Source organism: Mustela putorius, unplaced genomic scaffold (assembly GCF_011764305.1).
Source record: "Mustela putorius furo isolate JIRA1106 unplaced genomic scaffold, ASM1176430v1.1 tig00000873_pilon_pilon_pilon, whole genome shotgun sequence".
NCBI lineage: Eukaryota > Metazoa > Chordata > Mammalia > Carnivora > Mustelidae > Mustela > Mustela putorius.
Window position 1 is genome coordinate 6105570 of NW_025421504.1, and position 13809 is coordinate 6119378.

The 13809-nt window shown below is 58.1% G+C and overlaps 1 protein-coding gene across 2 annotated transcripts; it reads left to right on the forward strand.

Moving 5' to 3' along the window:
* The first annotated feature begins 2509 nt into the window (after positions 1–2509).
* On the forward strand, positions 2510–13196 carry FDXR (ferredoxin reductase). 2 transcript variants are annotated; one of them, XM_004748984.3, is made up of 13 exons: positions 2510–2711; positions 3282–3400; positions 3478–3549; positions 8847–8942; positions 9150–9272; positions 9421–9534; positions 9917–10018; positions 10796–10903; positions 11152–11236; positions 11373–11572; positions 11654–11825; positions 12459–12629; positions 12763–13196. In XM_004748984.3, the coding sequence occupies exons 1-13, from the start codon at positions 2633–2635 to the stop codon at positions 12891–12893; spliced, it is 1572 nt and encodes a 523-aa protein (XP_004749041.1). In that variant the 5' UTR covers positions 2510–2632; the 3' UTR covers positions 12894–13196. The 2 variants fall into 2 exon arrangements, with proteins under 2 accessions (XP_004749041.1, XP_004749042.1); XM_004748985.3 differs by lacking the exon at positions 3282–3400 and having other exon boundaries at positions 2512–2711; positions 3452–3549.
* The last annotated feature ends 613 nt before the right edge of the window (positions 13197–13809 follow it).

A 13809-nucleotide genomic window follows, 5' to 3' on the forward strand; every position in this document is an offset into this window, starting at 1 on the left:
GGGAGGTGGACCTATAGAGCCGAGTTTTGGATCCAAGCAGTCCTCTTGGAACAGCAAAAGGTTGGCAGCCTCCGCAGCCCGCTGCTTTGCTATACGTTATTACCGCTCTTTTGAAATCCATTAGCAGCTCAGAAATGGCCCTCAGGTCTGGGTATGGGATTAATCAAACTGCTAATTCTCCACATGAAAAAATGCAATGTCAGAAAAGCTCCATGGCACAGTCCTGGCTAATGATCAAAAGCACCTAATCCATACCGATGACTCATTGTTATTGATCTGGGCCTGAGTGCGGAGTGGGCAGCCCCGGTACCAGACCTGACAGCACCACAGGAGCCCGAGAACAATGCACTAAGGATATGGGCTGGGAATGCATGGGGCTTGAGGGGGAAGGCGGAGGTGACAGGAGAGAATGAAGCCCTCCCTGGACTCTACAGAGACCTAAGGTCTAATTTACAGAGGTATATGGGAGGTGATAATATTGATGTTGATGATAGCTAACGTTTTCAGAACTTACAGCAAAGATTATTTTTGAGACGGGGGAGGGAGGGACAGAGGGAGAGGAAGAAAGAGAATTCTAAGCAGGCTCCACACCCAGCTTGGAGCCCCATGCAGGGCTTGATCCCATGACCCTGAGATCATGACCTGAGTTGAAACCAAGAGTCGGACACTTAACCGACTGAGCCACCCAGGTGCCCCCAGATAGTATTTTGGGCTTTGTGGACCATATGGCCTCAGTCACAACTACTGAAACACAACTAATTAAAGAACATTGAGCCACAGAAAATATGGAAAGAAGTGAGCATGACTGTGTGCCCATAAAACTTCTTTTGAAGTTTAAGTAATTTTCACATGCCACAAGATATTATTCTTCACAATTCCATTTAAGAATGGAAAAACCATTAGCTTGCACTAGTAGGAAAACAGGTGGTAGGCAGCATTTTGGCCTGCAAGCCATAGTTTGCTTTCTCCTGGTCTAGTGGGACAGACACAAAATACAATGACTTAGTAAAAGCCAGAAGAGTATTTACTTCTCAGTAGGAGAGACGGGAAGTGACAAGGAAGCACATGTCCCATTTCTTGATTTCTTGAACCAGATGCTGGTTTATATGTTTACACCTTGTCAGTATATGTCTGTGATTTGTGCACTTTTCTGTTTGTTAGACTTCAATAAAAGACAATTAAAAAATGGGGGCGCCTGGGTGGCTCAGTGGGTTAAACCTCTGCCTTCTACTCAGGTCATGATCTCAGGGTCCTGGGATAGAGCCCCGCATCAGGCTCTCTGCTCAGCAGGGAGTCTGCTCCCCCCCCACCACTACCTCTCCGCCTGCTTGTGATCTCTGCCTGTCAAATAAATAAATAAATCATCTTTAAAAAAAAAAAATGATAAGGCTGGTGCCTGGGTGGCTCAGTCGGTTAAGCGTCTACCTTCAGCTCAGGTCACGATCTCAGGGTCCTGGGATGGGCCCGGCGATGGGCTCCCTGCTCAGCCGGGAGCCTGCGTCTCCCTCTCCCACTCCCCCTGCTTGTGTTCCCTCTCTCGCTGTCTCTCTGTCAAATAAATAAAAATCTTTCAAAAAATGATAAGGCAGGGAGGCCTGGGTGGCTCAGTCGGTCACGCGTCTGCCTTCGGCTCAGGTCATGATCCCAGCGTCCTGGAACCCGGTTCCGCATCTGGCAGCCTGCACAGCGGGGAAGTCTGTGGTCTTTAATTTTGATCTCTCAATATATTTTGTATTAAAATCTCTTTTACCGTAATTACTGGGGTTTGGGGGGCCCCCTGAAATTCTGCACCCGAAACCCGTGCCTTAGCGGCCTCACCCTTAGTACCAGTCCAGTTGGGACAGGAGCGGAGGATCAGCTCGCTCCTTAGCACCGAGGGCAAGCCGCGTCTCCTCCCGTTTCTTCACCTACGTGAAGGGGAGGGGAGTGAGGCGGAACTTGAACTTGAAGGCTGAAAATGCTGCCTGAAAAAAAGAAAAAAAAAAAAAAAGGCTGCCTGGCAGAACTGGACAGCATGTGGCCGGGGTCACACCCGCACTCGGGCCACGTGCTGCCAAGGCCCCAAAGGAGCCCTTTTTTCCCCCCGACTTCCGGGCTCTCTGGTTTTTACGCTAAGGGCAGGGAGGCGCCTTTGGAACTCGACTCGTGATTGGCTGGGAAAAAACCAGGCCCAGGCAGGGTGGTTACGCTATCAAAAGAGACCGGGGTTGCGTCATCAGAGAGCGACGAGCGCCTTCGAGGGGGAGAGGCTAAGTAAAGTAAGCTCCTTCTTTATTGGCTCTCTCCATCAGACGGCATTGAAACAGCGATGGAGATTCGCTCTCGTTAAACGCTAGCCCTCCAGATGATTGGATGGGGGAGAAATTTAAGCCCCTAAACCTTGGACGTCCTGGGGGCGGGCCCTAAGCGATAGTGGGTGGATCCGCGGGCGGGCTTTTCCTTTGGGGGCTGGATTCTTTCGGGGATTGGGGCGTGGCCTCTACGCTGTGCGTTCCCAGAGCGTGGGAGGGCGGGGCTTGGGGGCGTGGGCCGGTTGGGGGCGGGGCCGGAGGCGCGCGGGGCACCAATACCCCCGCACTGAGCACTGGGCGTCTCCGGGATCCTATCCTCTGGCTGGTTGCTCTTCCCAGCCATGGCTCCGCGTTGCTGGCGCTGGTGGCACTGGTCGGCGTGGCGTCGGACCCGGCCGCCTCCCGCCGGGAGCACTCCGAGTAGGAGCAGGAACCTACCTGTAGGGCTAAACGGCAGCGCGGGGAGGCCGGCGAGGGTCAAGTGTGGGGGCTGGAGCGGAGCTGGGGCAGGGCTGGAGAAGGGCGAGAGGGGGCCAGGGGCGAAACCGGAGGGGCCACTCCCACGGACGAGATTGACGTGGTGTACGGGGGCAGGGGGGAGCCTGTGCGGTCAGATGTGTGTCAACAAAAAGGTAAGGAGAGACCGTGAGGTGCCCAGGTGTGAGACCGGGTGAATGGGGGTTATATGGCGGTCTGGGAGCCGAGAGCGAAGTCTGAGGTAGAACAGGGGTCTGTAGGAAAGACAGGGGTCTATATGAGCACTGCAGCTTTCTGTGGGGAGAGAGAGTGGGCAGAAGAGGTACAATCGGGCATGTGGGAGGTCCACAATTGGGATCGTTTAGAGGCTGTTGGAAGGACCGGGTATTCTGGCTGGGTAGGAACCCTGGAAGAAAAGTGAAGTACTGTGTAGGGCAGCTTGAGGAGTGATGGGGGTTGTTGAGTGGACATAGGAAATTCATGGGTGAAATCCCGGGCTCTGGATGAAGACAGTCTTTGGGGGTTCAGATGAAGTAAGGGATCCTGCAAACGCCAGAGCTTTGGGGAAAAAGAGGAGGAGGGTGCAAATTAGGGTGAAGCCTGGGAAGCTCCAGCTTCTGCCTGAGGCTGCTGTTGGTTTGGGAAGTGCTGATCTCACCTGCATCCCTTCCCTCCCCCACCAGGCGTTTGGCAGCAGTTCTCTACACAGGAGCAGGGACCCCAGATCTGTGTGGTGGGCAGCGGCCCAGCTGGCTTCTATACCACCCAACACCTGCTGAAGGTAAGCTACATTTTCCTGGTTCCCTCTCCCATGATTCACCTGCTGCTCCAATCCTGAGGGCAAGCCCCACCCCCTTCGAGTTTTAAAAGGACTCTTGGATCCTGGATGTGCTGGAAAGGGGCTCCCAGCACATCTAGACTGGACACTCCCTATATGCTTCGTCACCTGCATCCGGGGCTCCCCACTCTGGGTCCTCAGCTGTGGAACCAGCGGTCAGTGGGAGATGGCCTGCTCTGCCACCTTGGTCAAGCCCTTCAGAGTTTATGCAGACCTGCAGATGACTTTGTCCTGCCCCTCATCTTCCCTTCTTCTCTCTTTCCCCTCTGTCCTCAACATCCTGTGTCTTGAGGCTGTCCCCTCTTCTCACGGTTTCCTGTCCCTGGAGCCACCTTGTTGCGCCTTGGCCTCCCCATGCTATGTTGTTCTTTTAGCCTGCCCTCAACCTGCCATTCCTCCCACCCCAAGGCCGGAACCTCAAGGCTTACAGTGTTGGCCTTGCTGGGCAGGGCCCCAAGGCTGCTGGTTACCCTTGAGACTTGGCAGATCTGGGTGGGAGGGAGGAGGGAGGGGGAACCATGGATGAGAGGGGAAGAGGGAGACCCAGGCTTACTAAGACATGACACAGTGCCCTTGCTTTGGGGGGGACTTGGAGTATCTGTGGAGAGACAGGAGGAAGAATGAATATATTAATTGTACACACATATATGCAGAAACTGAAAAGGGGGGGGTAACCAATCGTCCTAATTTGCCTAGGACATGGAGCCAGTGTTAAAGCTGGGAGGGCCTTGGGGAGCCCAGCATGAGGTGGACACTCTGCTGAAAAGTGACACGGCTTCCCAGCAACATGGGTGATAGAGCTCATTCCTGAGATGTGACCAGCATGAGCTGGGTTAGGCACAGTGGGTCAAGAAAGGGTTCCCTGGAGCAGGTGCATTTGAGCTTCGTTGAAGGAGGCCGTGAACTCTGGAGAGGACCTGCCACATGTAGGAGGTCATGCGTGGACAAAAAGATTTGTGATAGAACAGCCCTGGGCCCTGGGATGGAGACCAGGAATCCCACGGGGTCTGGGGAGATCCTGGAGGGCTTTGTATAAGGTACACTTGCGAGCTGAGCCTGAAATTTGGGGAGTGGGGAGAGTGGGCCTCCCACGCAGGCTTCTCGGTGCCCCCGGTGGGAGGGATGGCCCTGGCCTGCACTCGCTGGCACGCACTTGCACGCACTTTCCTTGCACGCGCTGGGGGATGGATAGAGGGGCCCGTCACAGCCCATCCTTGCCCACTGCGAATTCCACGCTACTGGCTGTGCTCCCGAGATAGAAATGTGCACAGCGCACATGGGACAGTGGCATTTAGCTGAGCCGGGCGTTGTATGGCATCTCGTCTCCCCATGCCAACCTTTGAAGCAGGTGTCATGACTCTGACTTTGCCAGTGAGGACACTGAGGCTGAGTAACATTGCCCAGGGTCCCCATATGGACAGGGAAGACGCTAAGATCTGAGTGCAGGCAGTTTGATGGCAGAGCTGCTCTTTCTTTCTTTCTTTCTTTTTTTTTAAGATTTTATTTATTTGGGCGCCTGGGTGGCTCAGTGGGTTAAGCCCCTGCCTTCAGCTCAGGATATGGACTCAGGGTCCTGGGATCGAGTCCTGCATCGGGCTCTCTGCTCGGCAGGGAGCCTGCTTCCTCCTCTCTCTCTCTCTGCCTGCCTCTCTGCCTACTTGTGATCTCTCTCTGTCAAATAAATAAATAAAATCTTTTAAAAAAAAAAGATTTTATTTATTTATTTGACAGACAGAGGTCACAAGTAGGCAGAGAGAGAGAGGAGGAAGCAGGCTCCCCGCTGAGCAGAGAGCCCGATGCGGGGCTCCATCCCAGGACCCTGAGTCCATATCCTGAGCTGAAGGCAGGGGCTTAACCCATTGAGCCACCCAGGCGCCCTCTTTCTTTCTTTCTTTTTTAAATTAAAAAATTTTATTTTGGGGCACCTGGCTGACTCAGAAGACCGTGCGACTCTTGATCTTGGGGTCATGAGGTCAAGCCCCACATTGGGTATAGAGAGACTTACATAAGTAATACGTTTAAAATGTATTTTCTTTTTTTTTTTTTAAGATTTTATTTTTTTATTTATTTGATAGAGAGAGGGAGATGACAAGTAGGCAGAGAGGCAGGCAGAGAGAGAGGGGGAAGCAGGCTCCCCGCCGAGCAGAGAGCCCGATGCGGGACTTGATCCCAGGACCCTGAGATCGTGACCTGAGCCGAAGGCAGAGGCCTAACCCACTGAGCCACCCAGGCACCCTAAAATGTATTTTCATTGAACTATGGTTGATACACAATGTTACATCAGTTTCAGGTGTTTAATGTAGCGATTCTCCAGGATTCTGTATGCGAGGCACTTCGGCTCCCCACTAGTGTGGCCCCGTCTGGCACCATACAGCACTTTTACCATGCCATCGACTATATTCCCTCTGCTGTGCCTTTCATCCCTGTGCCTTACCTGTTCCATAACTGGAAGCCTGTACCTCCTCCTCCCCCTCCCCCATTTTGCCCAACCCCCACCCCCTCCTTGCTGGCACCCACCACTCCGTTCTCTGTATTTATGGGTCAGAGCTGCTCTTCAGTACCAGGCGAGGCTCTCCATTCAGCAGTGAGCTATTGGACACTGACATGCTCCAGGCATAGCCTCAACCCTAGGAACGTGGGTACGAGCAGGACAGACATAGCCCCTATGCCCGAGGACATACATGACAGCCTCATGGGGCGTGGCTTGTGGTGTGGAGGGGAAGAGGGTTTATCCAGGTACTGAGGCTCTGATAGTGCAAGGTGTAGGCCGTGGTGTACAGGGAGCTGAGCCCAGCTCAGCCTGGAGGAAGAGATGTCCACATTGCTTTCCGAAGGACAGAAGCTGCCAGGTGGACGAGGGGTGGGTGACAGGCAAGAGAGTCCCAGACACAGAGAGCTGCATGGACAAAGGCCCAGAGGGAGGAGAGGGCTCCTTCCGGGACACGTGACGTGGGGAAGAAAGGCTTGTGGGTAAGGGTGGAGGGCTGATGGAGGAGACAAGTGGGCCGATGGAGGAGGCAGGTGGGCCCAGATCCAGGGTTCCTTGGAAGCCGCTAACCAGGCTTAGAGGCAGGCAGCGTCCTGTGGTGCTGTCCACTCCTGTCTTTCCAGCAGAGTCCTCTTGGGAGAGTTACCAACGTGCTCAGACCTAATCAAACTGTTGACTCCAAGGCTGGAACCTGGGAATTAACAGTTTTAAATGAGCACTCAGGGGGTCCTGAAGCCTGCTGCTCTGGGTATAGTTGGCTTCACTGAAAGGTTTTAGGCAAGCACCCCATTTTAGACACGGAGCTCTCTCTGCTTCTAGGGCCGACGGTGGGGTGTGGAGGCAGGCCGGTGGCTAGGACAGCAACGGAGAGCTGCTGAGGGGGCGGTGGGGAGTGGGAGATAGGTGATTGACTGAGGGGAGTCGGGGGTGAACCCCAGGTTCTGGCTCTGGCCCCGGATGGATGGGTTGGGAAGGGAACCCCAGAGCAGGAGGAAAGAGTTTTGGGGCAGGGGGAGTTGACTTGCATCTGGGTGGGTTTGAGGAGTCTGCAGTGTCGTCCAGGGCTGACAGGTTTGGAGGGGGCAGCCCAGCAGGGGAGAGAGTGAAACATCGCATGTGTGCAGGCATCCGAGGTCCCAGGAGGGAGCAGACGGAGCTTCCCCAGGGAAGGCGTCCAGGGGTGCGAGGGGCCCACACTGAAAGAACCTCAGAGAGTGTTTTCATTAGAAGGGGGCAGAAGAAAAGAAGCCCGAGGAAGAAGAGCCAGAGAGGGAGGGAGCTGAGTTAGGAAAGAACGGGTTCCCTGGAGACAAGGTCAGCCGGGAGAGAGGTCCAGTAAACACGCTAGCAGGCCTAGCATTGCGGAGGTGGCCTTGGACAGGGCAGCGTGACCCGGAGCCATAGCAGGAAACGATGGAAGATCAAGGCGAAAAGCCACGCTGTGTGTGGCAGGGGCTGCCAGGCCGAGCAGTTTGAACTTTCTCCCTTGGTCGGGAACGTTCACGGGCAAGGCGGTGACGTCCAACAGTAGTAGGAAAGGGTGGTGCTCGGACTGAGCACCCGCAGTGGGTCAGGTGCTGGGCTAAGTGCTTCAGGCCTTGCTCTTTAACGACAAGTTCAGAAACATTCCCTGGGTTAGTCCCTGATGTGTGGGTGCAGCGCCAGTGGCTGTGAAGGAGGGGTTCGGGCGCTACCTGGGGCTGGCAGGGGTGGGGAGTGGAGGAGGCCCGGAAGGGCGGATGGGTGGTGGGGCCCTGGACTTAGGTGCGGGTAGCGGAGCGGAGCACAAGAGGGGATTTAAACAAAAGTGAGTGTGAGCCTTTGTAGGGGTGACTGTAGGGGCGACTGGGGGGCCGGCGTGCATTTGGCCTGAGTCCCACAGAGCTGGGGTGTCACCGCAAGAGCCCAGGATGGGGTGAAGGCAGGGCAGTGTCCTATCCATAGAAACCCCAAATCTTGACTCCAGATCTGCGTCTCTCACTGTCTTGACCTTTTGGATGCTTCCTGACGACCCAGAGCAGGGGCTCTTATCTGTCCCAGTGTGCAGAGCAAGAGTCTGAGACCCAGGCAGGTCTTGGGACAGGCCAGGGCCATGTGGCTGGTTGGTGGCAGAGCCAGACCCGACCTCTCTGCCCAGCCTCAACCCCTTGCCTCCCCTGTGACCCCTCTAGGTGCTCCAGAGGGTGGGCGAGGCAGGACCACTGTGTAAGTGAGCTCGTTTTTCCTAAGAGGGAGACTGAGCCATTTCCATACCCCTCAGACCCCCAGGAGCCCTGGCTGTGTGCCCCACCAACGTCCTGGTGGTCCCTTTCCCAACAGGATGATTCTGAAGACTAGAGCTAGGGGCAGTATGCATTTCAAAGGGCAGTTATCTGCTCGTCAGACTGGCTGGGCATTTCTAGAACTATCAGAGGGTTCTAGGGCAGGGCTTTGTGTCAGGCCTGACCCAAGCAGATGAAGACGTTCCCCTCAAACGACTCCAGGGGCGGGGGAGCTGCCTCCTCCTCCTCAGTGGGCCAGAGTCCTTGCCGACTCGATGGGCCGGCAGTCCCAAGGTCAGGCCTCAGTTACCCGGGCTTCTCTGCCGCCCCACTCCTCAGATGGGCTCTCCAGGCGAATGGGGAGTCGGGGGCCTCTCTTTCTCCTTGTGTCCTCAGCGCCCTGAGCCAGGCTCTCCTGCCATGTCGGGAAAGGGGGGACCCATAGGGCCCCGCCTCTTCCTTCGCCCCACCAGCTGCCACCCTCTCCCCAGCACCATCCCCGGGCCCACGTGGACATCTACGAGAAGCAGCTGGTGCCCTTCGGTCTGGTGCGCTTTGGCGTGGCACCCGACCACCCCGAGGTGAAGGTGGGTCTCTCTGGGCCAGAGGAGGGGTTTGGGGATTTCGGTCAAGGTAAGGACGGAAGGGAGCCTCCTGGCTGCATGGAGTGACCGCAGGCCCTCTGTGTGCATGCCATGCAGGTTCCCTTCCTGGGGACTCTGGGAGGTGGGGTTGGCACAGGCGAGATCCCCCGAGTGCCCCACCCTTAACCCCTTCCCTTCGGGGCCCGGCAGAATGTCATCAACACCTTCACCCAGACGGCTCGCTCGGACCGCTGTGCCTTCCGTGGCAACGTGGTGGTCGGCAGGGACGTGGCCGTGTCGGAGCTGCAGGCGGCCTACCATGCTGTGGTGCTGGTGAGTGCCAACGGCCGGAGGAAGGAGGCGGGGCAGAGGCCCAAACCTCGGCTGGGGCCCGGGGTGGCGGCTCGGGAGGACTTGGAAGGGGGCCTCCAGGGTCTGCCAGGCCCTTAGCTGGTGCCAAGCCCTTGGGGTCTCTCTTCAGAGCTATGGAGCAGAGGACCATCAGGCCCTGGAAATTCCTGGGGAGGAGCTGCCTGGAGTATTCTCGGCCCGGGCCTTTGTGGGCTGGTACAATGGGCTTCCTGAGAACCGGGAGGTGAGTTCCGGGAGCACTCCCGCTACCTCTTCCTCCCCGCTCCTCAGCCAGGGCCAGGGGCCGATCTTGAGTGCCACGGCTGGGGGGCTGGGGGACTGGGGGACTGGGGGACGAGGGAGCCACTGTCCCACCCTGGGAGGCTCGGCTCCTAGGGAAATGCGATGTGAGACGCCCGGAGGCCTGAGGGGAGGGTCAAGCAGGGGAGGCTTCTGGGAGAAGGTGGGGCTGGGTAGGACAGCAGGGGCATCAGCTGAGGCTCAGGTGGGGTGGGCTTTCTGGGTGTGGGGAAGCCTGGGGGCTCAGCTGGTGACTGGGCCGGAGCCGAGATCAGCCTGACTAGGGCCCAGGCTAGGGGAGCCCTACCCAGCCGTCTCCCTACTAGCTGGCACCAGACCTGAGCTGTGACACAGCCGTGATCCTGGGGCAAGGGAACGTGGCTCTGGATGTGGCCCGGATCCTGCTGACCCCCCCTGGGCACCTGGAGGTGAGTGGGCAGGTCGGGGGCTGGAGGGGTGGAGCTGGGGTCACAGCGGGGAGAGGGCACCGCTGCCTGCAGGGTCCACACCTCACCCTCCAAGCTGAGCTCAGTGCCTCTATTTCCCTCTGGTGCCAGGCAGAGGTCTCCTGAAGGGCTGCCCTTGAGCTTGCTTCATACTGTTTCCGCTTTGCTTTCTGCACTCCAGCTACATGGATGGACCTTTGAAAACAACAGCAATTCAGTGTGTACACATCACTCCCTCCGCCCGTTAACCTGTGTTCATCTTTCAGTTCTTGGCTCAGTTGTCGCTTCCTCCAGGAAGCCCTCCAGTACCACCTAAAGAGGTCCATTTCCCTGTAATACCTTCTTCTCATAGATTTGTTTACTTCTCTTCCAAAGCGTGGTGTCACCACTACAATTTTATACTTGTTAATGAATGGTTGATGAGTATCACCATCTCCACCAGATCAGAAGCTCTTTGAGGGCGTCACCATGTCTCTTCCGCTTACCGTTGACACCCCACCCCACCCCCACGCCCCTTGCCTAGGGCCTGGTTCTTGCTAAGCACTGAAGAAACACCTGTTGAATGAGGCCCCTGAGCCTGGTTTGCTCCTAGCTGGAGCCCTTTGCAGAACTGGAGGCAGTGCTCCATCTGGCCGCCAGGAGGCGCCGTGGTGCCGTTCCAGGCTGCAGACCTCCCCGCTGAGGGTAGAAACACTGCAGAATGCAAAGGCCCCTTGCCTTGTCAGCGGCTGATGACTTCACGGCCTCCTTTTGTGCCAGAAAACGGACATCACAGAGGCTGCCCTGGGGGTACTGAGGCAGAGTCGGGTGAAGACGGTGTGGATAGTGGGCCGCCGTGGACCCCTGCAAGTGGCCTTCACCATTAAGGTGCTGGGGCCAGAGGGGGGTCCGTGTGTGTCCAAATAGATGGTTTGCCCTGGGGAGGTGTGGCAGGACCGAGCCCCCGGGATGGCTGCTGCCTGGAGAGGAAGAGGCGGGAGCCAGGCAGGGCCCCGGGGCCTGGTGCCTTCTGTGGCAGGTGGCGGTGGTGTCTCCCATCCAGGCTGGGCTCTGGGGTGGGCTTAGAGGGGACCGTGCTCTGGCCCTGAACTCCTCCCCTACCTCCCACCCCCAAGGAGCTTCGGGAGATGATTCAGTTACCGGGAACCCGGCCCATGTTGGATCCTGCGGATTTCTTGGGCCTTCAGGACAGAATCAAGGGTGAGGGGCCCTGACCTGGCCCCCTAGGTCACCGGGGAGGGGATGGTCTAGGTCAGAGAGGGCATGGGGGAGCGCTTTGGGGGAGAGGGCTGTAATCTGGGGACAGGCCTGCCTGAGCCCTTCTCACTGCTGACAGAGCTCCCCCGCCAGAGGAAGCGGCTGACAGAACTTCTGCTTCGAACAGCCACGGAGAAGCCAGGGGCGGAGGAGGCTGCCCGCCAGGCATCGGCCGCCCGCACCTGGGGCCTCCGCTTCTTCCGAAGCCCCCAGCAGGTGCTGCCCTCACCAAATGGGCGACGGGTAGCTGGCATCCGCCTGGCGGTCACCAGACTGGAGGTGAGTCTCGCGTGCTCCAGTGACACCCCCTTCTCAAGTCTCCCGACCCCAGCCTGGTGTGGCCTACACTCTCCTCAACAGGGTGTTGGTGAGGCTGCCCGCGCAGCGCCCACGGGAGACACGGAGGACCTCCCTTGTGGGCTGGTACTGAGCAGTGTTGGGTACAAGAGCCGTCCCATCGACCCCAACGTGCCCTTTGACCCCAAACTTGGGGTCATCCCCAATATGGAAGGCCGGGTTCTAGGCGTGCCAGGTGAGAGGGTGCAGGGAGACTGGGCAGCAAACTGTCATCGGGGATGGAGGGGCTGGCGTCTCCTCTTTGTTCATTTGGCCGGTGACACACACTAGGAAGCTGCTTGGAGCCAGGCCCTGTACCCGGGCCCCGTTCTGGGGCCCAGCTACCCTCCCTGTGGCTGGAGCTGGGAGGGATGGTCCCCAGACGGGCCGACAGGCCCACGTGTGCCGGCTCACCTCGTCGTGCAGTTGAGGGGTCTGCTCGGAGTGTGCGGGGCTGGGGTTGGAGATCACACGGCAGCCCCTGTCCTCAGGGATGCTCCGGTCTGATTAGACACCCACATGCCTGCCTCCTTGTTCATCCTGTTCGCGGGTCGAAGGGCCTGCTGAGACTGCAGGCGGGGCAGGACCCATCCCCCACCCTCGGGGAGCCCCTAGGCGACAGCAAGACAGAAGGGGAAGGGGTGTTATGGTAGGAACAGGCTGAGAGGGGTCTGGGACGCTGGGCCGGGAGCCACAATGGGCCCAGGTGACTCAGGGCTGCCGGGAGGACTTGGAATGTGCGGATGCGTGTGCATGTGTGCATATGCACGTGTGTGTAAACTGGGGGACTCGGGCTGGCCTTTCCTGACCCTGCGCTGTCCCCTGCCAGGACTCTACTGCAGCGGCTGGGTGAAGCGGGGGCCCACAGGGGTCATTGCCACTACCATGACTGACAGCTTCCTCACCGGCCAGATGCTGCTGCAGGACCTGAAGGCGGGGCTGCTGCCATCTGGTCCCCGGCCTGGCTATGCGGCCATCGAGGCCCTGCTCAGCAGCCGAGGTCTGGGCACTGTGTGATCTCTTGGGAGGCGTGGTGGGCAGACCTAGGCCTTTGCACTGTTGGGAGGGGGTGCTCTGGGCTGGGGGCGGAAGAGGAGGAGGGGAGGCAGTGACTCATCTTTCCTGTGCCACAGGGGTCCAGCCTGTCTCTTTCTCGGACTGGGAGAAGCTGGATGCTGAGGAGGTGTCCCGGGGCAAGGGTGCTGGGAAGCCCAGGGAGAAGCTGCTGGATCCTCAGGAGATGCTGCGGCTGCTGGGGCGCTGAGCCTATATCCCAGCCTGGCTGGCAGGGAGAGAAGGCACGCTGTGCCCGGGCGAGGGCCTGGGTCAGTCAGCGGGACTCTGTGCCATGGCTGTGTCACCTGCCCACCCTGGCACCTGATCTTGGCTGCCTCTTTTCCAGGGGCCTCTCAGCACTTGCTCCTGGTGGAGGATTGCCCTTGGCAGAGATAACCTTAGGGATGGGTGGAGGTGCGGGCTGACTCTCCCCCCTCCCACCTCTTTCGTCTCAGACTGCAGAGGGTCTCCAGGTCAGGAACAGGCTGGAAATAAAACAGCTATAATGGAAGGCCAGTGGTTGATGTGCGGCTTCTTTTGGGGCTCGGGGTCACCTTCCAGCCACAGCTCCCCTCCGGTCACCAGGTGGCGCTGCAGAGCCAGCTCCCTGCTCGGGGGCCTCTTGGGGGCTTCAGCGGGGTTGGCAGCCAGGCCTGGAACCCACTGTCCCTCTCTGGGCTTGGCTCTCCTGCTGCCGCCTGCCTGCCTGCCTTCTGTTCCCACGGCAGGCATCCTGGGACCCCTGCCCGCCTGCTCTGCTGGCTTTTCGGCCCAGTTCCCTTTCTGGTTAGCCCTCAGTAGAAGCAAAACTAGAAGAGAAAAGCAGGAGTGAGGAGTCTGGGCAGTGGCTTGCCTGGGACCCCAGGCCTCTGGTATGGGTCTTCCCTACCTCTGTCCACTCCCAGGGCCTTCCCATCTCTTGGTTTCCAGCCACATGGACAAGCCTTTAAAAAACAGTACCTCGGTCTTTAGTGCTTTGCAGTTTACAAGGCGACTACACGGTCTTTTAGGCCAGTGTCAAGAGGCTGGTGTCACTTTAGAGACTGAGGGATCCTCGGAATTAACTGGCCCAAGGTCACACAGCTCGTGAGCTGTGGGCTCGAACCCAGGGCTCCAGCCAGGCT

What these genes read in the sequence shown, in the direction of transcription:
- FDXR (XM_004748984.3), top strand. Translation starts at nt 2,633, where the DNA reads ATGGCTCCGCGTTGCTGGCGCTGGTGGCACTGGTCGGCGTGGCGTCGG. An exon ending in TCCCGCCGGGAGCACTCCGA is followed by an intron (nt 2,712 to 3,281) that starts GTAGGAGCAGGA and finishes GGATGAAGACAG; the next exon opens with TCTTTGGGGGTTCAGATGAA. An exon ending in GGCTTCCTGAGAACCGGGAG is followed by an intron (nt 9,535 to 9,916) that starts GTGAGTTCCGGG and finishes TCTCCCTACTAG; the next exon opens with CTGGCACCAGACCTGAGCTG.